Genomic DNA, 24,863 nt, shown 5'->3' with positions numbered 1-24,863 from the left:
ACAGTAGAAATGAGAAAATAAAGCCAAAAGAAAAACAATCTGTAAAGAAAGGGCTTCCATCGTCTGGATTTGCCAGTGGTTGATAGAGCACAGCTTCAGCAATATGGCTTTGCTGGTCTGCCTTCTGCTAGGATCAGATATCAGACAAAACTATGGCAGCCACAACTCCAGCTCAGCACTACATAATGCATAGCATTGTTGTTTGGCAATGGAAGGGCGCGTACAAACGACGGCAATCTTCTGAAAATACACAAATGTTCATGATATCACATAGTTAGAGATGATTATGTACATTTTACATTGTTAAGAATTTGTACAATTATGCATATGTACATAACGACAAAATTATTTAATGTCCATCGGTTCACTAATTGTGGTTTCGACAGTGTCTTCTCTGGAGACGTCACTGGTGGTTTCACTGGTGGATTCACCGCTTATGGCAAAGCAAGCCGAACGATCACTAGGATTTCGGGACATCTACACGTTGCACCATCTTTTGGCAGCTGCACGCTCCGCCGTAACTGAATGGCAATCTGAAGAAAAAAAATCATATCTTATGGACAAAATTAGTCATTGAAAATTACTCATGGTTTTACATGTGTGGGGCACAGCCATCAACCATGGTCATCACCATCACGATGCCAGCTCCGGGGAGTTGGATAGTAGCTGCAGCAGTTGGTACTTGGACGTGGCCAAGTAAAGGTGGTGCTCTATGCTTTGCTGCTTGTGGCAGTCTATGAAAGCCTCAGCCGGCCGTCTGGCTCAGAAGCCATGGCCCCGAGACTACATTGGTGCCCAACGTAGGGCCAAGAAAGACACTGCAACATTGTGGCGAAATTTCAGTAGCCTGCCACAAAGTATGTAGGTTACCAGGACATTTGAATATTTTACAAAACAACCTATGAGACTCTTAAGCTGTGTTGTATAATATTGAAGTTTCTTAAGAATGCATGTGTTTTGTGGCACGATACTGGAATTTCACCAGAATGTTGCAGTGGGTCTCTAGCATGTATAACCACGAGTCATTTTTGACACGTTATTTTGTTCGTAAGATTGATTTTTTTTTTCTTTTGTTCCCCATTCAGTTATTGTAGGGTGTGCGGCCGCCCCGCCATGGTGGAAGTTTTGGAAACTCGTCCCGTATGTCCCCAATTCCCAGGTATTGTGTGTCATTGCTGACGTTTATGCGCACTTGTGGAAGAACCCAGCTATGCTATGCCTAGAATCCGGGAGCGGTTGTGTCAAGCGATAAATGATTGTACATTGTTTCATCAGCGCTCTACCGGGTCTGAAGGTCACATTGAGCAACATCTGGGCGTCTGATAACTGTGCACTCTTAGGTCAAATGTAGACCTAAGTGAATGTTGGTGACGCAGTTAGGGTGCACTGCCTTCAGGATCTGCCCATGAGGAAGATCAGATACCCAAAAAAAAAATACTGGTCTACATTTAACACGAATGCTTCGCATTAAAAAGTCTCACATAAGTAGATAGCAATGCTAAGCATCAGTGGTTTGATATGATTTATTAGATAATATCAGAAATATTGCCAACTTTCGTCGCCAACTTTGCCACAAGATTCGGTTGTTAGCGGTCTCACTTGATGGCTGGGAGTGAAGCCCCTGTTTACGAAAAGTATCGACGGATAAAATTCAAGCAATAAGTGGCATTATTCTGCAAAAACATGTCGTCTAAAGCCCGATTCACATGGTACGATATTGCACTGCGTTTTTCGCAGCTAAGATTTCCGCAAATGCGAACTTCGCATCGCTGTTTCACATGTACCGAGCGCGGCAGCTGCGATTTTCACATTTACGAGCACCTAGCGGAGGACTGAATTATTCTTGGCGTCAGTTTGCTCCGGTGAAAACAAAGTAAAACAACTTAGCAACTCTTTTCATGACAGTTGTTTGGGTTCGACTGCGTTACTTTATCAAACCAAAAATTAAGCCGGCAGGCCACAATGACGCGTCTACGATCCACATTGCGATTGCGACTTGCCGCATGTGCGTTTTCGCAGAGAAGTTCAGCACTCCGAACATCGAAAAATAGCACTCATGAAGGGTCGGACGGCCCATTTGCCGCATCTGCGAATTCGCAAGTGCGAAAACGCAGTCAAATTCGCACCATGTGAAACGGGCTTCACTTCTTTTCGCGGCCACAACCGGGCTTGGCCACTTCGATGTAGTGTCCATGACCACTACTTTTTACATGGCGCGTAGAATTGCTGGTCTTCTGTCACCAGCGGAGTGACTGACAACAGCGGCTGCGAGATCTTTCGCGCAGCGTAATTTGTCAAGAAGTTCTGGATCCGGACAGTATCCACTGGAAACAGCCTGTACAGTTATCCATAATTAGCGTAAGCAGAGAAACTACATCACGTTGTTGAAAGCGTTTACAAAAATTCAGTTTAGCAGCGTGAGCATTGGCACACAAGACTGATAGAAATGAAACTCTAAATCCAAATTACCTTCGCGGCTTGCACGACTTTTTCGTTATCCTTGAGTGAACCCACAAGACATATCCTCTGTTTGGTGTATCCTCGACAGCTCAATGTCTCTGAATGAAAAGAAATGGCAGAGAATGAGCGGCGAGGATCCAAGTGCGGAACAGTCGTCGCACCCGACACTGTTTCTGGGCTCACCGTTGGCATTGAAACCGTTCGACGCAAAGGAGCCGCCCACAATAGAGCTTTCGTTGGCCATTGTGGCGGCAGAAAGGCTTTTTTCGCTGCTGGGCAGGCCTAAAACATTGCTTGCACACTGAAAAGTGCAAAAACAAGCAATCAAACAACCAAAAATGTCAGTTTATGCGTTTCTAAAATGGATCGCAAACGGGGAAGAGCTAGTATCAAACATAGCTGCAACTGCATCTTGGAACACGCAGCTTAGCAAGGTGCTACAGCTAAAGCAAAAACAGAAAAGTATTCAACTGTGAGGTAAATTACATTTATTTACTCACCCGACTTTTCAGAACTATTGCTGGATCCGTTCAAACGCGGCGGGAGGGGTACAGTTAAATGGAGTTAAATGCAGCCTATGCGTCCTCTGCCGGACGCTTTGCCAGGCTTCGCTTCACACGCACTCCCGGCCAACGTTTTATAAACGTTGCCCCAGGCAGCGTGTAGGAAAGTATGGCAATATCACTGGGTGCGTGCACACTGATAGTAGGAGTAACCTGAACCTGAAGCACTAAACACTTTGCGCATTTCTGATTAATGATGTCCAAAGTACACTGCACCTCTGACGGCTCCCTTTCAGAAAGGCATCGATGGCACAGTGATCGGTAGTGTCCAAAATCCGACGGTTATGACGTGTTTCCGCTCCCAAAATCGCTTCCGTCGCATTCAACCAGCAAAAGCATAGCCTTTAAGATTTGTATTTTAAAAATTCAAAAAAAGGTCATTTTAAGAAGTGTAAATTTGTACACCACCTACTGCAAAAACTAGTCTCGAAAGCTATATTTATGCTCACAGTTCGCGTTAAAAATAGATTTACGTCATCGGGGCCACGCATTACTTGATGGCTGCCACACCGACTTCACTACCGTTCAACATCCACAAGCCTGGTCAAGATGAGAGGTAACATTGCGGCAACCTCGAATCAAAGCATGACTTCACAGCCTTTCGTCAAGTTTAAAAATCTTGGCCGCATGGCCTTCGCTCAAGCTTATGAGATACAGCGCGAAGTGGCGCGTACTTTACTGGAAGAAGTTGCCAGTAATAGTCACGGCACGGTGACGAGAAACACAGTTCTTGTTGTCGAGCACGACCCAGTGTACACCGTCGGAATCCGATCAAAGCAGTACTCGACTGATGTTGAAGAAAGACTGAAAAAATTGCGAGCAGACTTTGTGCGAACAAATCGTGGCGGTCTGGTGACGTTTCACGGGCCAGGTCAGCTTGTTGCCTATCCTGTCCTCTACCTCGGCTCGTTCTTCAAAGACAAGAGCATGCGGTCGTATGTTCACAGCCTCGAAAGGATGATAATCAATTTCTGTGCACGTTTCCAGCTTGATGCAAAGACGACAGAGAACACGGGCGTTTGGATCGGAGACAATAAAATTGCGGCTATAGGTAAATAAATTTTATTAGCACAGTTTTGCTCAGTGCAACAGAACTTCACGTCCTGGCCACCGATGTACTCTTTTTAGCTTTGTGAAGAGAGAAAATGATTCATGAGGGAGACATGAAAATCATCTGGAAAATGGTCCACATCTGCCCTTTGCACGTTTCAAATGAAAGGCTATTTTAAATACAGCTGAGTGTCGGGCCAGATTTCATCTAGTCGGCATCTGCAAACAGCCGTTCACATGCCAAATTAGATTAAATGTGTCGCTATGCGAAGTTTAGAAGCGCTACGAAAACCTGTATTGTGCCAGCTGTTTTCCGCGAGTGGCGCTCACGGTCACTTGTTTGCAAGATGTATACCTGACAAAAAGAACGCGCCCTTTGTGTGGAGCTTACCATAGGCTACTGGAAATCTGTTCCATCAGCCTAGTCCCGCGCATGCTGTTAGGTTGGGAGCTGACACGAAATTCAGGCCGTATAAAAAGAATCTAGGTGTTAAATTAGCTTGCAGGAACACGCAATACCGCCAATAGCCCGATGCCAGTGGCATTACAGCAACCCAAGCTTTCAACTGTGAAACTAGGATATGCTGCTGCTTAGAATGAGGCCAGATCACCAGAAATGCATTTATATTTACTCTTTGTACTTTACTTAGTTTGCCAGCTTGCATGCACTGAGCCCTTGGGATACCTTTCACGATGTTCCTTTCAGGTGTCCATGGCAGCAGGTACATCACAACACATGGCATTGCTATCAACTGCAACCCAGACCTTGGCTGGTTTGATCACATTGTGCCTTGTGGCATTGCAGACAAGGGAGTGACATCGCTGAGTCGGGAACTTGGGCGACTTGTCACGATCCACGAGGCCTATCCCGTTCTTGTGGCTGCCTTCGAGCAGCAATTTAAATGCACTGCTATTGGAGAAATAAATGGTTAATGACTTATTTCCTCTCACAATGTGCCTAGCATAACGTTGACTGAATTGTGCATCCTGCACCAAGCAGGTTGTGCACACTGTTCCATTTCACAGCACACCCATCCAGGCAGAGTTGACAACTGGCCAAGAGAACAGGTCATCCCAGCATATGTTGCTAGTCAGTTAAATGTGGTTTAGTGGCGCAAAAGCGGCTAAGGCTATGCTGTGCCATACACAAGATGTTATATAAAATCCAATTTAAAAACAACAAAGGTTGTGTTTATCTATATTTTGTGTAAAAAGCCGGTGTCGTCTAGAAATTTACGCACGTCAAGTAATGGAACTAGTGGATCATCTAAAATTAAAGTATAAATTGTGCAAAAGTTTGTGTATTTCAATGTGTGCATGTCAGTAATATATGCATAAGTGTTCTTGCCACTTCTCGCATGTTGGTGGGTCTTCTTTTGTAAGTAAAAGATTGTGTGTGAGGTGCGTTTGCCCAATCCGTAGTCGGCATAAAACTATTTCAAAGAGGCGTTCCTGGTGATTACATGACTCTCACTCGCCAAGTACGGGTTTTGCATGATGTAGCTTGTTGTTTGCACAATGGTTCCATTTGTGTTGCCATTTTGATGTCAAGGCCTTCCGAATCGCACGGACACTATCTTTGTATGGAAGTGTTGTGTTTGTTATGCCTTTGTACGCTGCGGCATATGTTGCTCTACAATAGGAATGTTATTCCATAGTATGAGACGGCAACATTTTTTTGTACAACTTGAATATGAAAAAAACATTTGCAGTGCGCTTTCAAGAGAGAAGTACAATTGTGAATGAGATGCAATGCAGTGACCAGACAAATTTCGTGTGTCAATTGCCCTATGGGCCCATGAGTGAAGGTATTCAAATGAACAAGCAGATAACCCTTTCGGGACAAACTCAATGAAGAGCTTGTCCAAAAATGAATTACTGTCGACTTCCGTTAATTAAATTCTGACGGGACCAACGAAACTGGTCAAAGAAAACAAATGGCAGAAAAAACGCCTAAACACGCCGTTTACTTGGCAGTGCTTGCCTTTGAAGTTTCGCCACAATACAGCTGTGTTATGCGGTGAAGCATAGCAAACGAGGAAAGGTGCCACCGTTGCAGACGGGACAGCACGTGTTCCTCAATTTACACACGCACATGCGCCATTTCCAGTCACAGTACGAGCAACGAGACGCCTAATAAGTTTACTGGCACGCCTTCAGAGATTTAGATAAGCCCCTGCTCTTTCGCTGGCTTTAAGCCTCCCCTCGACTCTCTGAGCTTTTTCGTCTTACCGCCTTCCTTTTCGCTAGCTTTCCCTAAACACAGATAGTTTTTCTCCGCTTCTTGGTGCATGATGCGTGCGCGCACATATAAATAAAAAAAAATGCATTCTTTGTCCCGTTACAGTGGCCCCTTTCCATTCTTAGAATGCTTCACTGCATAACAGCTGTATTACGGCGTAGTGGACCAGTCAAGTTCAAATTATCCGACAAAGGACAATTTTGAGATCGAAATAACAGAGGTCTGGGCCCATAGAAATGTATGTCCACCGGCACTGGACGGGACCTTCGGTCAGAATCGAATTGACCGAAAAATCGAATTAACGGAAGTCTACTGTACGACAAGAAATAATTTCAACCAAAGAATCTAAAAGTGTGGCTAATTCGAATGAAAATTACAATGTGCATTGCTTTCATACATGCTTTCACAAATAGCTGAATCTGTAAAATGTAATCCTTGATCGTAATGGCTATGCAGTCAGTGCTCAGCAACGATAGCAATAAGTTCTAGGTTGGTGTTCTAAGTGAATGCTTCCGTCAGGGCTACCTGCGAGAAGCAAACAAATTCTGCAAGTAACTTTGGAAGTAACAAGACTAAACATGTGATGGAACAAGGTAGTGCCAGTGCAGAATTCAACTTTACTACAGACGAACCAAGCTACACACACCTGGTGGCACCATTGCAATGCATGTTCTCTTCCACAACAATGAAGAGCTGTGGAAAAAGTCAAGCAGTGATTTACATAAGAAGATTCTTTATCTACAATCTGTACAGTGAGTCACAGTCCCCTCTTGATAGGCTTGGGTGCAATATACACACGCACAGGCTTGCACAGCTCAATGGTGTGGTCCTCAGAGCGAAGCCCGAGACCTGACCGTTGGGCCCCCTTGCTGTGGACCTCGGTGTCTGCAAAGTCGAGCACCAGACCCATCTCGACATGCAGCGCCTCTGCAAAGAGACATGCCATTTCAGTCCTGGATATGGACTATGCTACATGTATGTATACTGTCACTTGCAAGGCCACTCCATCAGTGACAGCTTTACAATTGTGCAGTAGGCCTTATGCAGTGTTAGCAGCACTACAAATGTCTAAAGAGTAAAAAGAGGTCTAGTTGTTTATCCGCATATTGCAAGAGGTGTGGTAATGCAACAGAAGACTGTATACGTAAAAATAACTGTGGCTTTTGACATGAAAGTACCAACTAATGCAGGAAACTGGTCCGTATTCATGGCAGGCAGCTAAATATTCAGCAGTTGTCTTTGGTTGCTCTTTTCATGGCCTGTTACAGTTTGTGCTTCCTAGTCATGACGGTACATATGTTTAACTGTTTTGTTGGTCATGGGACCATTTACTATCACTTCTGACAGTTCTTCTGTCCCTATCATATCTGATCTGACCATTCTTTCTCTTAGGCATTAGAAAATGTGACGCCTTACTGCACTGATAGGCTTTGGCTGACACTGCAATGTTGCTGCCGTCCAACCTTTCAAAACCCTAGCCAATTTGAAAACAGTGTGGACAAGAAGGTGCAACTACACACAACTCTTGTCAACTCTATTCAGTGTGCATCAAAAGTTGTCATTGACCCTGGTTCACATGGCCCTGGTTCATTTTGGTGGATGATAACTGCACTGATCCTGCCAGTCACAACATTTTTTTTTTTTTTCACATGCCACACACAATATAGCTAAACACACAAAGCATCAAATAGGCACAGCACAGAAGATGAGGGCCATGAGGAAACAAAACACCAATACACTGAAGCGTGAAGTTATGTGGCGATGTGAGCAACATTAGCAGCTGCATCTTAGTTGTAGGTTGTCACTGGTGGCTCGGCCTTGGCGGAATTGATGCATTACAAGCATAACACTGCTGCAATAAAACATGCATTTTGCCTGTCTACACTTCAATAATATAATGGATCTTCGTGTGTCCATGTGTGCATGCAAAACAAAGATGGTGAAAAAGGCACCCTGTTTCCGGCGCGAGTTGAGCACAACTTCTTGCCTTGTTAGCACACCACAGCACGGGCACTTAATTTTCTTTTTGCTTTGTGTATTGCTTGATTTTTGGTAAGGAAGTGCAAAACGAGTAGAAGTAGCATTTTTTCTTTGCTATTCAAAATCAAATCCTTCACTTTTCTCATGATGAACGAGACTGAAAAAATATATATATGCAAACGTAAACATGCCCATTGTTTTCAAACATAAGACTATATTAATGTTGAAGCTGATGTCACGGCAAAGTTAAAAAAGAAGTAGCAGTCCAGTATTGCAAACAGGCTCAATAAGCAGATGAAACAATTATGAGATAGTGATAGCAGCGGCAGTATGAGTAGCCACGCAAAGGACATTATTTAAAATTAAAAACCTGGATGAGCAACTGGAAATCGATGTGGTGAACACAAGCATTAATATATGTGTGCTGCACAACACTTTTTCTTTCGGTTCATAACTTATTTGGAGCTGTCCTCCATGGAAGTTATTGCATGACGTACCCATGGTGGTCCAACCTACATCCATGTTGACATTAGTGCTTGGAGTTTTCGGACAGTGACACTTACTTGCACCAGCAGTCTGACAGAAGGATTATGATGCAGCGCTTGGCTTGCCACATTCCCTCCAAAAGCGTATCTGCTCTGCACTCCTGGTGTACGCTATAAGGGTTTACTAGTCACCACAGTCGAGATTTTTTTGCAGCTGATGTTTGAGTTCCCTGAATTACCAACCAAATGTTGCAGTAGAAGAATCTTGGAATAGGCTAATTGGTTCATCATGAATTAAGATTTTTAAATAGGGATGTGCAAATACCAAATAGTAAGTCTCAAATCGAATACCGAATTGAATCAAGAAAAACAATCCAAATACTGAATCAAATATCGAATAACAAAATTATTTAACAGAAGCTCGCATATTTACAAATTCTCATGCAAAAAAAGCAGCTGTTGTACGTGATCTGGGGTCAACTTGTCCCTCTGGGCCGTAACAATGTTGCCAGCCGTCAAAAACAACTTTTCACTTGGTACACTCGTTGGAATGCCCATGTACTCCATGGCCATCTTGCACAGCCCTCGGAAGTGTTGCTTGCCTGTTTCTTTCCAGAATGCTAGAGGGTCTTGGTCCTTACTGCAAGTTGACTCTCGAAGGTACTGCTGAAACTCCTCGATGTTGGCTGTTTTGGAGGAGTGTCTTCTTTCTGATGACGCTGCCAGCTTCTCAATGCTGTCCCAGATACTACTGATGCGCTCCTTGTGAGCTGTAGATGTTCACTTCAGTACAGTCACTTGATGCTTCTCCTGGAGAGCTCTGCAACTCAGTTCTTGCAAGCTCCAAGAGCCTTGTTTCCTGGAACGTTTGAGCACAAAAGAGGTTCTTAAACTTTGGGTCACAGGCGTTTGCCAACACATACTCCTTTTGCTCGTCCTGCCCTGGAAACTTTGCCCTCATGCTTATCAGAAAGTTTCTTGCAAACTCTGAAGTGTCGTCATCAGCTGCAATGCAGTCTTTCAGGACCATTTGTGTTCCATAGAGAAATGGTACTACTGACGACAAAGTTGCATGCTTCTGGCCACTAAGATCCTTGGTTGCCGATGCGATTGGTTCAAGAGCTTTGACGAGCCCAGCCACTGCTTTTGACTCCAGCGGTGTCAGGTTGGGCACAGTTGTCTCAGAGGTGTCCAAGCTCTAAACAGACAGCTTCTTTCAGCTTCACAAGACGCGAGAGCATGTCATGCTAACTGTTCAATTTTGTTTCCATGTCTTGAATAAGTTCCAAAACTGAGAGCTCCATCCGTCACTGGCAATCCTGCAGTCTTGCCGCAGCTTGGGCACTGTGTTTGTAATGGCCAACAATTGCGCGACACTTCTTGAGAATGGCAGGAACTCCTGCTGTTTCTTCCTTGGCATCTTTTATAGCTAGTTGCCGCGTATGGCCCATACACTGCATTGGGACGCAATAAATGCCCCTAAGGGCCTGCACCGAAGTTTCGTGCATTGTCCGTCACCACATAGACTGGCACTTTCCGCAGTGGCAGCTCCCAGTAATCCATCATTGCTTGCAGGTGCTCCAGGATGTTGCAAGCAGTGTGGCTCTCGGTCACACACCAGTTGTCCAATGCAAAGCTTCTCATCTCGAAGTTGGAGGTTAAGTAGTGGCAGGTGAGGCTGATGTAACTTTGGTTAGACGTCGACGTTCACATGTCACTTGAAAACGGGATCGACTCTATGCCTTCTTGGAAGTCCGCATGCATTCTCTCCTTGACAGCCGTGACTGTGTCTTTGTACAACTCGGGGATGATTGTCCTCAAAAACATCGTGCGGCTGGGTATCTTGTACAACGGCTCTATGTGGTTCATTAGCTCTTTGAAAACTCTATTTTCGACACAGATGTAAGGCTGAAGGTCGAGCGCCAGCATTCGGGTAATCCTGGTGGTTATCGCCGTTTTCTCGCGCTGCGATAAGTCCTTGCTTAACTTCAGCACACTTTTGATGGGCAATAACAATAATAGCAATAACATGTTTGGTCAATACAGCTGCACCCATATGATGTTGCTACGCTATATGCTCAGCACAAAACACAAACTTGTTTTTAAGACAAGGCAAGCACATCGGTGGCTCAAGCTTTTATACACTGTGCAGCTCCTGTGTGCTTATGCCTTCTCTTGCAACATGTGTAAGGGCATTTGTATCAGTGTGCTCGAAGTTTGATCTTATATTGAGCTTGAGTGATCGTGTTCAAACAGATGTGTACATCCGAAAGCACAGTTGCTTGATGCCCAGAAGAAAGAAGTGCTAAGTTAGTGACCCCAGGAAACAGGGTCTCGCTGTGAGCATGTGCACATTGCACACAAAAACCCAAGACTTTCTGTTTTTTCTAATTAACTGCATGTTTATGCAGTGAGCTTTTGTTGCTTCCATGCCTTTTAAACAAACGCAGTCACTATCAACAGCAATATTCTGTTTATGCTATGTGTAAAAACCGCGGTATGCTAGCCCAGTCTTGTTTTATTCACGCAACCAAAACTTTTTTCAGGGCTAGGCATACTTGGCATTTCAAAGTCTATTCTAGTGTTTGGAAGATTTGACTGCATAGACTCTTTCCATCATTTTTTTTTTTTTTCATGTACATCAACAATGTGGTCTTAGGTATGTTGTCATTTCTGGTGACCTTCTGCTTCCTTGAATTTCTGGCATCAACTGAGTGCAAAATTTGAATCTTTACTTTCAGCATGGTACCACAAAACAACGTTGCTGAAGTGTGCAAGAACTCAAGGGTGCAACAGCCAACTCCTAATGACACTTCCAAAGCTTGTGGGGATGCGTGACTCTCGTGCGTACCCTGATGTTTTCTCCGCATAGCTCGCGTGTCCTGTAGTCTGGCTTCTCCGCGTGGCTAAGCGCCGGAGGCGGTCGTAGTGGTTGCGGTGCATTGCGAGAGATGGCGCAAGTGTCGTGATACTAACGCCACCGAACGGCGGGGTGACTTGGGGGAAAAAGGTCAAAGGCTCGCTCTCTTCGGGTTGGGGTCGGTGAGCGATGCGGACGTACCGCGCGTGCGTCGATCCACGCTTTGCGAGACCGTCTCGCGAGGCTAAGAGCAGGACACCGGTGTGGACGAACACGGATTGTTTGGACGCGCCACCGTTCGCGTGACCGTACATGTGAACGACTAGGCGATGGTGTCACAGCATGGGGCAAACACATTCGCTCGCTATCGGGTCGCGGTGAGTCGGACTTCCTTGATTTGTCGCGCGCCCATGTGACTGTTCTATGCATAATTAAAAAAAGATGGCTGACTAATGGAGTAGCACACGAGGAATAAGGATTATAAACAGGGATAAGGTGCCTCAGAAAGGCTGGCCAACGTTTTGATAGGAGGACCTATCTTCGTCAAAGGCTATCTTCGCCTTTGACGAAGATAGGTCCTCCTATCGAAACGTTGGCCAGCCTTTCTGAGGCACCTTATCCCTGTTTATAATCCTTATTCCTCGTGTTCTATGCATAGTAATTCGGCTAGCGTGTATTAGTGTATGAAAGGTGTAATAAATGCCCTTTTGATTGTTTGCACTACTGTGTTGTCGTTCCTTTGTCCCAAGAGCACATCTGTGAGACCCCACAAGCTATGCAATATCTCTGACATTGAAAAGCTCTACTCTGCTGCGTAAAACACTGTCATCTCACACACGACTATAACCACCGAGATTCGACGACAAGAGCTCCTAAGTGTGCTTATAAGTTCACAGATATCAGAGGCTGTGGTGCCAGCAAAGCATGCTACATCGCCTGTGATAGTCCTGGACGTGCTCTGATGCACTGCGGGGTGGTAGTTCAGCTGCTCAAAATGGGCAGGCATGGCGGCACGCACTCCAAAGTATAGGTGGTGGAGCAAATTTTAGCGCTAAATATGAAGTTGCAATAGAAGAAGGGACAGACCGTGAAGCGATTGTTCAAGTTATTCTGAAATTCAAACTAACGGCATGCCTCAAATCAACAAGCTTTCACTGTAGTCACTTAATAGCACAGCACAATGCCAGAGCCTCTGTCTGAGGATGGCTAGGCCATTGAACAGCATAGTTTCGATGAATGACCAGGAAAAAGAAGCTAAAATAAGAGCTTCCCAAGGTTGTTGCACATGGTAGCAAGCGTGTCTGTTTTTCCATTCGGACACAAATATAAAAGAAAAAGAGTTTCCTTTAAGTGGGAATATGTAGTATTTTCTGTTAAATAGTAAGTGCATCCATTATATAAATAAAGAAGAAAAAGTAACAAGTGCAAAAAAGTTATGCCCTTTGGTCTCACCTGACCAGACACCATGCGAGAGTAACACAGTTGTATAGAGACGGTACTTGAGGTCTTCCAGCTGCCTGAAGTCTGCAAGCCGAGGTAGGATGAGCTGCACCTGTTTGTCTGGGTACCTCACCTGCAAGGAAACAGTATGGCACTATTGAACCTTATCACACAACATGCCTTCCTTTCCGTAACTGTTCCACCACATGGAACACCCAGCAAGAAGGAAGCTGCCTACGCTGAATTCATGAGCATGAGTCTTCACACAGATCCTGACTAGCCCAAGAACACAGTAACTGTATCTGCACAAGTATAGCACAATAACCTTTTTACAGCAAAGCTGTTGTTGAGACTAGATGCAGTGGAAAATTCTCGCTCTAAATGTTTACAAATATTCATTGACACAACCATTGAATCTAGCGCAATAAAATTTCAAAATAATGGTGGGCATGTCGAGGGTAACGTTAGAAGTGTGTGGGGTGATTAGGCACATTATAGGAAATTACCAAAGGTTTGTTACCTCAGCATTGAGACTCTGTGAGGTATTCGACAGTGCAAAAGTGCATCATTTAAGACATAATGAACATATTAAATACAACTTAGGAACGAATGGTAAGAATCAAAGGGTTCGATTTTTTAAACAAAATAAGATACCCACATGATGCTTGCAGGCAATGAAGGCAAGGAAAGCATAATGAAAAATTAACTGTATTTCTTGATTGAAATGTAAAAACATTAAGGAAAACAAAAATTAAAGTGAAAGAAAAGACAACTTGCCACTGGTGGGAACCAAACTCGCGTCCAAATGACATGTGCGATGCTCTACTAATCGAGCTACGGCAAAGGCTATCTGCAGTATTTGTGTGTGTGAAGGTGAGATTGCACGAAGTTCAGCCACAAGCCAGCACCATTCATGGTCATGGAGGCAGATGTGAACGCCTTTTCAACTGCAGACGTTGCAATGTCACCATAGCCATGAAAAGATAGGAGAAATGTTAATTTCAGAGCTTAAGGGGAATGTGGTCACACCGTCAGCAATGGCACAACAGCTGCGGCGTGGCATGCCAAAGCGTTGGGGAGGGGGGCGCAAAGGCTGTGAAAATGTTCCAGAGGAACCAGAAACCTCTTTGTTGAGAAAATGCTACAAGGCTATAATAAGGAGTGCACTGAGCGTTTTTGGAATTCAGGTTGTGATTCTTGAACGTCGTATAACACGGCCATTTTTTAAAGCAACCTTGTATTGCCTCACAAGTGTAGTGGTGATGGTGTCACGCTAAAAAACCCGGCTGCTCCCAGAGTAGAGCAGGTGTGGGGAAAACTGCGCCGGCACCGAATCATCTGACGTGTATGACCAATCAGGGTCATTTGGTGTATTGCGGGGAGGGAAAGGGAAGGAAAGGGGGGCTGGCACACGCTCCGCCAGGCTTCCCTCGGCTCAGATCAGTTTTGGCGACTGGACGGGAAGGCCGCGCATGGTGCGTCCTGCCGAGGCTCGCGCTGCGTTTGAGCAACGGCGCCGCAAACTCGCTCAGGAAAGGGCTCGTCAGTGACGTGCCGATTCTAGCGTGAGGGCTTTCGAAGCCCAGGTGAAACGTCAGCCAAGAGCCGCGAACCACAAGTAGTGAGAGCGCGATGTTGAGGCGAAACGTAAGCTAAGGGCCGCCGACCCTAACTTTAGGGCAATCGAAGCGGAACACCTGTGACAGCGTTGTCTTGCCACAAGCTTCGCTTACCGCCATTTTCTCGACAGAGGGAGGGCTGGTGATTCTTTCTTTTTCATGTATGTGAGATTACTGGCTTGATGAAGTACCTTGTGGTATGTCTGGTACCAAGCGAGTGAGAAGAATATGGTGATTCGAGGTGTTTATGTTTTTGTTACTTGCAACCATATGAAGCAAACAAACAATGAAGCCAAAAAAGCATAGGGGAAGTAGCTCAACTGGTTGACGAACAAGATGTATAGGAAAGCCAGCCTGCTGGTGTCGTAGGGAGCTAATGGACACACATGCATGGGAGGGGCCATATTTACAAGGAAGCAGAATGAAGGGCAGTTGCACTGCTGCGATGCCTTCTTGTGCCCTCAACTGTGTTAATGCCCCAGTGCACATGAGCACTACAGTTCTGTCGGTAGGCATGGTGCAATGCACAGACACTCTTGTGTGAGCACACCACGCTACGTGAAAACATTCTGCGAAAACATCTCGGTCAACAGTCCCTGTTTATAAATCCTGTCCTGCTTTTATCTATTTGACGCCCCGTCACAATATTTACCATTTTTTCTAGGATGCCATGAAGGTAATGGAGCAAGCAAACTACTACATTCCCCACCAGAGAATGTGAACTCGCACGGCTTGTGCTTGGCGAGTTTTCACATTAGAGAAGAAAAAGCTTATTGCGGTTTAGGAAAGAGAGTGATAAACATCTTGTGTAAAGCATTTAGTCACAAAGGCTGTTATGACAGCTGGTTTTGCCACAAGCACAGTAGTTAAATTTCCCTGATTAAGAGTGACCAAGACTCCAAAATGTTACAGTAGAATCTCGTTGATACAATCTTCATGGGAAATGGAAAATAAAACGTATAATCCAAAAATCGTATTATCTGAGCATAATCGTATATAAGAAAAAGAAATGTTAGATAAGAAAAAAATGTATTCTCTGAAAAACATATTATGCAGAATCGTGTCAATGAGATTCCGCTGTACTTGATTGTTTACATAACTACCAAATTCCCAGGCATTTCCCTGCCTTGTTTTTGTGCCCACTCACCTTTACCCGAACATTCCTGATGTCCTGGACACTCTCTATCTCGGCATCCAAGGTGATAGCCAGCACAAGGCCTGCTGTGAACTTCTGTGGCAGGTCAGTTTCTCCAGCAGGTTCATACAGGACAGCACGTGTTTGCTTGATGCGCTCCAGTCCCGCATTTGGTTGGGCCCTGGGCAACAGATCAGTATTCTTGGTGACGCAATCATTTCACAGCTGTCATTTTGGACAGCAGTACCAGTCAGACTCTTGACCTTCTAACAAAAGCAATAAGTGGTAGGATGTCATACAACAAGTCAGCAATCACTCAGCACTCCAAGGAATGCTTATTGTAAGCATAGACAAGCTACTAATCCTGAACTTGTCTTGTAAGTACAAATGGTTTGCTGAATTCTTTATTATCTTTGCTTGATCTCGAATTCTGTGCACAGTCAACCTTGATGAGTTACATATTGCTTAATTTGTCTAGTCATTTAGCGCCACAATATTCAAATGCTGCAATCAGTGCACATTTTTTCTATTGAGGAAAAAGCCAATTGCTTCAAGCTAAATATGTCAACTGAATCGTTTGAATTAGGAGTAGCTGACAGGTAAATTGTAAGTGCTACTGGTCATGCTAGAGGTGCTAAGTGAGGCATAATACTAAGGATGATTTATGTGTGTCAATCTTCAATTCTCAATAGAACTTGTACTGCAGCTAGTAGAAAGTTCGCTGCCAGTCTTGCCCTAATGTCTCTAATGTGTCTTGGCCTAATTGGCTTAGAAATGAAGTGAAAGCTGAAAGAAAAGCCAGCAGAACAGTTCTTGAGCTAGAAGGCAATGCCAATCACACAACACTGAGCACATTGGTGGTTGAAGTTGTATATGCACTGGCCACCACTGCAAGCAAGTTTGGAACACTGACACTGACATTTGGAGTATATAAGATTATTTTTTTGCTGGAAATATTGAAGTCCTTTTAACCTGCATGTCCAATAATAAGAAGTTACAAGTTTTGCCAGCAAGTTAGGTATGTCAGATACAGGGGCCAACATGGCCCAAAGCACCAGAAGGTTGCCACAATCATCACAATTAGCCATAAATAAAAGTGAAAGCCACCTAAATGAGATAGCAGTTTTTCACTTATACAGTCAATGTATGATTTTTCTGACTCTTTAGGGAGTCCGAAAACATCTGAAAAATCAAGCAGTCTGAAAAAATGAATGCATGCACAAAATGCACCATTTTATAGGTATTTCTCGGACGGAGAGGGTCAAGGACGGAGTAGCAGATCACCGCAACTCTGCCAATGCATAGTTAAGACTGCTCTGTTGGCATATATGTATATATATGCCAACAGCAGGTGCCGTCAAGGTAGCCAGCGCTGTCTTCAACTGGGGTCTTCAATGCTCGTCAGAACATTGCCTTTTAATACCCTAGTGGCTTGATACATTTGTCAATTTGCTTCTGCACAGTGTACCACTTGCACGCAATAATGTCTCCTGAATTTCGGCTAGGGTCATGTCAGCACTGTAAACTGATGGCAGCGTCATCAGCGCTCACGTCAATTCAGAGCTCGTGAAGAGCCAGTACAAGTGCTGGTTCTTCATTTTCAGAGTCGTCCAAATGTATCGTCAAGCAAAACTTGATCATCGGGCATCACCTGACAAGTTATTCTATATTCGATGAATTCTTCGCAGAGATCGACCCAATTGTTATCTCAGTGGGAATCGCAATACAAGCCGTGTGCAGGGCATTGATCACAAAGTCCATAGAAGGGGACTGATCAGGCACACTGTCATTATCTTGAGATGAGATTGCCATCTCAGTAGTGAGTATGAAGCCCGCATGGCAAAAACAGGTTCGAAGCATGTCTTGTCACCGCCTTCCACACATCTGAAAGCATGCCAACAGCAGACCTAAGATCAACATCGCAACTTCTTCCGCTTTCAAGACGTTCGCCTTATTTTTGAGGAAAAATAAGATTGTCTGCATGGAAATGCCATACTTCACGCTCATGTCAGCTTGTGACTGGCCGCTCTCAACTTGATTGACGATGACGCCTTTTCTTAAGTTGTCAACCTACATTAGCACTTTCTGCACTTCGAATTCATCGGCAAAGATGATGAAGGAGTAGTCGGTGCTATTGCTGACACCAGCAAATCCTTTCAATGAAAAACACGGCAGTGAATAGCATACAGCTTTGTAGCCAACATCGAGGCAGCTTGGCCTAGCGCGGCAGAGCGTACAACAGCACAACACAACCACACACCGAACACTATGTGGCCAAATACAGTATAGACCACTTATAGCGTAACCGCTTATAGTGCAGGACCGGATATAATACGGTCTTTTCAGACTGCCGTTAATTTTCCCATAGCACTCTATGTATACGCCTATCGCTTATAGTGCAGTTCCGGGACACGAAATACCGGTTACAGTGTGGCTGCCTGGAAGTTCGGCAGTCAACCTAGACGGCAAACGCTCCCCTCAAGCCACAAATACCGTATTTACTCGAATCTAACACGCATTTGTTTTTCCGATAAAACAGGTCCAAAAATTGCGTGCGCGTTAGAATCAAGTACGACCCTAAATCTGCGTTACCATATAGCCGTCGGCATTTTAAGATGGCCGCCTCGCACACGCGTCGAGCCTAGCTACTCTCGAGCCTAGCTACCGTAGCTTCCTCCATGTGGTGCAGTACACATGCTTAGTCTGTCTTCACAGTGCAGTACACACATCTACTGTCTGTCTTCACATTCTCTGCGTCTGCTCTATCAGCGTGAAGTACTGAATTCATCATGATGCCGCATTTAAAAGGAAAGTGATCATGTGTGCGGAGACGGACGGAAATCGGGCCACAGGACGTAATCGGCAGGATAAGCAAGACGTAATCTGCAACGATCCACTTCGGCGATACGATTGCCTTGGCCCTATCTTGAAAGCAATCTGTGACGGGGAAAGGCCGCCGCGCACCGTGTTTTCGCCACTTATAGGTCGCGTTGAAGCGAGAGGCATGATAGCACGAAGGTCAATTCGCTCGCCGCGCTTCGTCACTCGAGCGAGATGTGTTCATGTTTGCTTGTGTGTGCGTGCCACCGTGCTTATTTAGGAAGCAAATACGGAACCTAGAGCACGGTGACAGCGACGGCAGAAATGCACCTGGAGCGTCAATTATCGCAATAAAATAGTGTGGTACCGCTTATAGCGTGGACATTCGTGACTCTAGCGACTTACGTTATAATCGGTCTACACTGTAGAAATGGTTACAATGAGGGTTATGCAGTGCACATGCAGTAACGGCGGCAACTGGTTACTCTATCACCTCAAAGAGCTGCATCGACTTCCAACGTGGAGGGTATCTCCCGAGAATACTCTTTGAAAAATCTGTGCCACTGTAGAACTACTTTATTCTGTAGTTTCTAAAAGAAATAGATTAATTTGGTACGTTCATGTTCTCAAGAAAATGCGAAGGGCCTAGAGCTGCACATAAACATGCCTCAATGGCATTCAGTCAGCAGCTAAAGGTGAACACATACAGCCTCCTTTGCCATCAACAGGTGTCGACACTGAGAGTTTCCTATCTTTCTCCAACACCGTCCTTGCCCATAGTACACACTTTCTGCGCTGGCAGAACCTTGCATCAAAGGGCTCGGCATCAATATCTACGAGTGGTTTGACTCAATTGTCTAGATAGCTCTGGTGCTTACAGTTTGCATCCTGATATAATTTTTGAACAAAAGGAGTCTTTCTGCTGCAAGTATCACACCAACAAAGCACATGCAACGGAGCACAAGCATGACTGACCCAGTCTGAGCAGAGCAGAAGCGCAGTGTGGGGCAGGCGTGCGCCTGTAGCAGGGGCTGTAGCACACGCGCCACAGCTCCTGGCTTGGGCTCCTCCAGTGCGTCCACCTCGCGAAGCATGGCAGCCGTGAATGCATCTGGCTGCAGGTTGTGCTCCTCCAGGAACCTGCACAGAAAGCAGCACCCATGTGCTGCAGTCAGGCCACTGCATAGCCACCATCTAAATGACACAGTTCAACCTTGATGCAACTAACTCAATGTACGAAAATCCTTGACATAACGAAATTGTTTTACTTTTAATAATGATGTCCATAGAACTTCATGTATCTGTAGCCTCAATATAACAATGTGTGTTTACCTGCGATTCCAATGTAACTAAAGTTTTCACCCCTGCTGGAAAAAAATAGAGGCAATACAGTAGAACCTCGTTCATATGTTTTCGAAAAAAGCATGAGCAAGAACGTACAAACTGGTAAAACGTTGATACCTACACAATGTGAAGCGTCGCATGAATCGTTGTGGCACGAGGCACGAGACGTAGACGTGCATCAAGCCGGTGGGGCTTTGGCAGCCCGAGACGCGTTCTGTTGTTTTCCTATTACATAGTGCTTTAAGACGGCGAAGGGAAACCGAAACAAAATCGAGCTGGTGGGCAATGCCAGATGCCTCTGAAGCCAAACGTGACACTCTCATCGCGTCACCTGCAACAAAAAACGCCAACGCATTTGGGTTATCGCCTACTAAAAGCGTGCAGTACACTTCCAATGGCACTACGTCTCACACGCTGTAAAATGGATAGCTGAAGATACTAATCATAATAGGGTTAGCAGTGATAGCTGTGAATGTGGCGTGCGATGACCCGGCACCAGCAGGAGATTTGCTGGTACCAGAATAATAAACTGTGTGCGCACCGGCGTTTTCAGATGAGGTGGGCGGGCTATTGCGAGGAAGCTGATGCGGCAGGTGGCTACTGTTCTCGATTGCGTGCAACTGGCGCCTTTTCTTGTTTAATTGGATCTAGCGGCCAGAAAACATTTCATACAATCAGACTCTGCAGCAGGCAACGGTGGAGCATTTGGGTTATCACCTATTATACGCGTGCAGTACACTTCCAACGGCACCACGCGCTGCGAAACAGATAGGGGAAGATACATATCGCAATAGGGTTGGTGGCGATAGCTGTGAATGTGGCGTGCAACGACCCGGGAGGAGATTTGCCGGTACTGGAATGAGAAACTGAGTGCGTGCCGGTGTTTTCATGAGATGGGCGGGCACGTATTGTGGTGAAGCTGCCGTGGTGGGTGGCTACTGTTCTCTATGGCGCATGCCTCTCACATTTTCTTGTTTACATGGATTCTAGTAGTCGGAAAACGTACCATACGATCACAGTTTGGCGATGTATTGAACGTTGGTTCCGAAAGATTGTGTTTTCTGGGAACATATTAACTGGTAAAAAATAAGCATAATTCAATTGGGTCATATTTTGTGTTTTTGATTACGAACATTGGCGTCGGGAAATCGTACATAAGGAGATAGTATGAACGAGGTTTTACTTATATGGGAAATGTACTTTGGGTTGTAGTGATCATATGGTGGATTTATGTGCAGTTGTTTGTAGACACACAACACTTGGCAAGATAGTTGAGTGCAGTGTGGGAGTGACAAAAGCTCACTACACAAACATGTGCAGAATGTACAGTGTAGATCATGTGCAATGCACACACAACCAGGATAAAGTGCAGCAGCACGCGCTTGCCTACAGAAAGTGGCTTATTGCATTTATTCAATTATAAGGCGAAAATGCAGTTGGGGAACATAAGAAAAAGAAAATAAGTATTATCACTAATATACAGTTGACCGTCGAATTATTTAGACTAAGCAGGAATAGCTCAAGATTTTCAAGCCACAACGAACAATTATTCTGAAGTCTGTAAAGACAAATTTACTAGCAGGGGAAAAAAAAAAGAATGTCTTTATTTATCAAATGGCCAAGAAAGGTTGTGAATGCGGTGCTGCATGCACATGTTTACATGTAACAATTTCCGCTTGCAGAAAGATCGCTGGTTCGCCCACTTTCTATGTGCAGCACTTCTCTCTCTTCATTGCAGCTCACGTTAGACACTAAGTGGGGAGGGGGTGATGATTCTCGGTGACAAAAAGTCATAAGAGAAGACAACAAGGCCGCCCAAGACCATGTTGATATTTATTGCATACATGATAATGTGCTGGCCCAGCAGCCCCAGCTTGGCTGCATTTATTCCATTGGGTTAGCCAGTTACTACTGAATTCTCTAGGCGGGAAGTGTATTTCCAGTTTCAAGTAGCTAAACAAAACAACTCTCTCTTTCTGCTCACAGTGGCACCTGTGTTTTCACAACGTCGTGCAGGTGTAGTCCGAAGGATTGAACGGTGCACCGTGGGGCTGTAGGGTGTCTGAAATTTTAGTCATTGTTATACATTACATATAAGGGTGTGTGAGAAGAGAGAAGCAGCGTAAGCAGACCGAGAGCTCCAGGTAAGGCAAGGCGCAGTCCTCGGAGGCCGTGTGCACAGTTGACTGTAGTTACCAAGGGGAGGACCAGGTGGCGTGAGTGCGGTGGCGACAGAGGACGGAAGACGCGGTGGCACAAAGTGTGTGTATTGTGTGTGGTGTGCACGGATGACAGCATGTGAACAGCATGAGGGATGAGTCACGGAGTGAGATAAGAATGTTTGCGGCGAACGTGTCGGTCTTTTGTCATTCGCAATAGGTGTTTGTGGTGGAACCGCAACACCGACAGAATAATCAAGCACATCTAAACTTTCTGCAAATCTAAACTTTTTATGCCAGAAAAATTAGTCGGCGAATGCTACCGATTCAAAAAATTTAGTAAAATACTAACGTATGAAAAAAAAAAAGTAATAAAATTAGCTCAACCTGGTACATTATCTTCTGGATGTTCCACAATGGATCTCCACCTGCTGTTGAGCCGGTGCTTTGCTTTGTTCTTTCGATATCTCAATGATGACAACAATGCATAGGCATTCCTCGTGTATCGGTGTGATGGCAACTACTACTTTGACTGGCAAAGTTTATTATTCGTTATAACTTGTGTTGAAACTGGATCGGCAGTAATATGGCTCTGCTGCCACCATAGTGAAACAGTAAGTGAACCCGTGGAGCTTCGCATATCCAAAATCCTTTGAGGTGTAGTGAAGAAATCTTCACCCCGCCTCTCGCCAGCTGGGCTGCACCCTTTACCTTGCCCCACCCGGCCCTTTTGGGCGCATTGGTATAGATTTGTACGGGCCCCTTCCCATGACATCGGCTGGAAACCGCTGGGCTATTGTGGCAGTTGACCACCTTACGCGATACGCTGAAACTGCAGCACTTCCGGCAGCTACTGTGCGCGATGTTGCCTCCTTCCTGCTTCGTCGGTTCATTCTACGTCATGGGCCACCCCAGGAGCTGCTCAGTGACCGCGGATGTGTCTTCCTCTCGGAAGTAGTTGAAGCTGTTCACAAAGAGTGCCACGTTGTTCATCGCACAACAACAGCGTACCATCCTCAAACCAATGGACTCACGGAACGATTCAACCGTACGCTCAGCGACATGCTTTCAATGTACGTCTCCTCCGACCACACGAACTGGGACGCCATTCTGCCCTTCGTCACCTACGCGTACAATACCGCTACGCAGAGCACTACTGGTTTTTCGCCATATTTCTTATTGTACGGCCGGCACCCATCGCACACCATCGACACAATGCTACCATACCGGCCCGACGCATCTGAATGTGCGCCCATTTCTGATACAGTGAGACATGCCGAACAGTGCCGCGACCTCGCCCGGGCCTTTGCCTCCAATGACCAAGAGCGCCAGAAAAACACTCGCGGTGACACCACCTCTGCGCCCACCTTTCTTCCTGGAGCGCTTGTGTGGCTCTCAGTTCCTTCCGCTGCACCTGGTCTGTCTTCCAAGGTAATGCCCAAGTATGAAGGTCCTTACCGCATCATCGAGCGTGCATCACCCGTCAACTATGTGATTGAGCCCGTTGAACCATCTTCGGACATGCGCCGTCGCGGACGCGACATTGTCAACGTCGAGCGCCTCAAGCCATATTATGATCCCCAAATAGTGACAAACTGTTCGGTCGCCGGACGGCTCCCTTTTTCGTCCCCGGGGTAATTGTAGTGAAGAAGAGGGACGATGCAGTGGGGCATCCTTACCAGCGCTGTCTAGTGGGGCAGTGTCTCCAGCGTATCGCTCATACTACACCGCTCGCGGTTCCCTGAACTGATCGGACAGTCAGCCCCAACGTTTGCGTGCAATAAATGCCTTTACAAAGGCTAAGAATTTTGCAAAAGCAACTCGCCTTATATTTGAAAAAATACGGTACATGCATTGCATGAATGTGTACACACTGGGGGAAAAATGTGACTACAAGCCGTTATGCATTGCCACTATGCATTACGCTGATATCACGCTGCTCAAAGATGAAGCTGTTCTCAGATGTGAGTTTGTGGTGGGCGCGTATGGTTTCACTATAGGGCATGCTGGAGTAATAGTAATTCAATTTAAATTTTGGCGCATTAAATCTGCTACACTCGTCAATTTTAAACAATGGTTCAGTAATTCTGCTTGACAGGTAGGGGGCACAAGGAGTTCTACCAGTACTACCATTAATCAGACTTTGGGCAGCACTGCATAAATGTACATGCCGCGTACAGCACCAATAATACACCTGGAGCTATTTGTGTCCTTGAGCTCATCATTTCTCCATGTCCAATAGGTACAAATAAACAAGCCGGTCATTTTAAATGGAAAGTGAATATCTGGCAGTACAAAAATGCAATGCCAAATGATTAGAATGAGCAACAACCTCCAGGCATAGGCAAAAGTGTCTACGCTTGTACTGTGCCACACAGCTTGACAACTTCTATGCTTCAAAATACTGTAAGCATAGAGGCATAAAAAAAAGGTGCAACAAGCTAGCTTTAAAGTTCAACAAGCAGCTGGATATGATGGCAATTAAGCAGAGCTGGAATTTCAAATCCATGGAAGACAACTTACGTATGGATGCTGAACGGAGAGTAATGAAAAAAGAAAAACACTAAGACACAGTGCTGTCTTCCAAACACTGTTTACTTGGAAACATGCACACCTTCAGGGGCAGGGTTCGTACACAATATATGGCTGGAAATTCAAGGACATTTCAAGGATTTCAAGGATGCAAAAAGGCAGAATTCAAGGAGT

At 45.2% G+C, this 24,863-nt stretch overlaps 3 protein-coding genes across 4 annotated transcripts in view; 1 reads left to right on the top strand and 2 right to left on the bottom strand.

The window, feature by feature from the left end:
• LOC119443039 (protein ECT2-like) overlaps window positions 1-3,264 on the bottom strand; it is a 72,980-nt gene extending 69,716 nt beyond the window's left edge. Inside the window, exons 1-3 of one of the 2 annotated variants that reach the window (XM_037708166.2) lie at window positions 2,961-3,264; window positions 2,644-2,761; window positions 2,470-2,558 (exon numbers count right to left, since the gene is read on the bottom strand). In XM_037708166.2, the coding sequence (XP_037564094.1) occupies window positions 2,470-2,558; window positions 2,644-2,704 (150 nt within the window). In that variant the 5' untranslated portion in view covers window positions 2,705-2,761; window positions 2,961-3,264. The remainder of the gene's footprint in view (window positions 1-2,469; window positions 2,559-2,643; window positions 2,762-2,960) is intronic. The other variant, XM_037708167.2, reaches the window with a different exon arrangement.
• Window positions 3,265-3,585: 321 nt separating this feature from the next.
• LOC119443038 (putative lipoyltransferase 2, mitochondrial) lies at window positions 3,586-5,026 on the top strand. Its single transcript, XM_037708165.2, has 2 exons — window positions 3,586-4,074; window positions 4,780-5,026. The coding sequence occupies exons 1-2, from the start codon at window positions 3,609-3,611 to the stop codon at window positions 5,004-5,006; spliced, it is 693 nt and encodes a 230-aa protein (XP_037564093.2). The 5' UTR covers window positions 3,586-3,608; the 3' UTR covers window positions 5,007-5,026.
• A 2,005-nt stretch (window positions 5,027-7,031) lies between these two features.
• The window catches only part of LOC119443037 (integrator complex subunit 4-like), a 65,030-nt gene continuing 47,198 nt past the window's right edge, over window positions 7,032-24,863 (bottom strand). The window contains exons 17-20 of the mRNA XM_037708163.2: window positions 19,630-19,794; window positions 15,847-16,015; window positions 13,093-13,213; window positions 7,032-7,242 (exon numbers count right to left, since the gene is read on the bottom strand). Of these exons, the coding sequence (XP_037564091.1) occupies window positions 7,073-7,242; window positions 13,093-13,213; window positions 15,847-16,015; window positions 19,630-19,794 (625 nt within the window). The 3' untranslated portion in view covers window positions 7,032-7,072. The remainder of the gene's footprint in view (window positions 7,243-13,092; window positions 13,214-15,846; window positions 16,016-19,629; window positions 19,795-24,863) is intronic.

Source organism: Dermacentor silvarum, chromosome 2 (genome assembly GCF_013339745.2).
Source record: "Dermacentor silvarum isolate Dsil-2018 chromosome 2, BIME_Dsil_1.4, whole genome shotgun sequence".
NCBI classification, from domain to species: Eukaryota; Metazoa; Arthropoda; class Arachnida; order Ixodida; family Ixodidae; genus Dermacentor; species Dermacentor silvarum.
Note: the sequence above shows the minus strand (reverse complement) of the source record. Positions and strands in the feature narration are given on the sequence as shown.

Excerpts from the sequence above, each read along its gene's own strand:
- LOC119443038 (XM_037708165.2), top strand. The coding sequence starts at position 3,609 with ATGACTTCACAGCCTTTCGTCAAGTTTAAAAATCTTGGCCGCATGGCC. Across the intron at positions 4,075-4,779 it reads CAATAAAATTGCGGCTATAG|GTGTCCATGGCAGCAGGTAC; the intron begins GTAAATAAATTT and ends TGTTCCTTTCAG.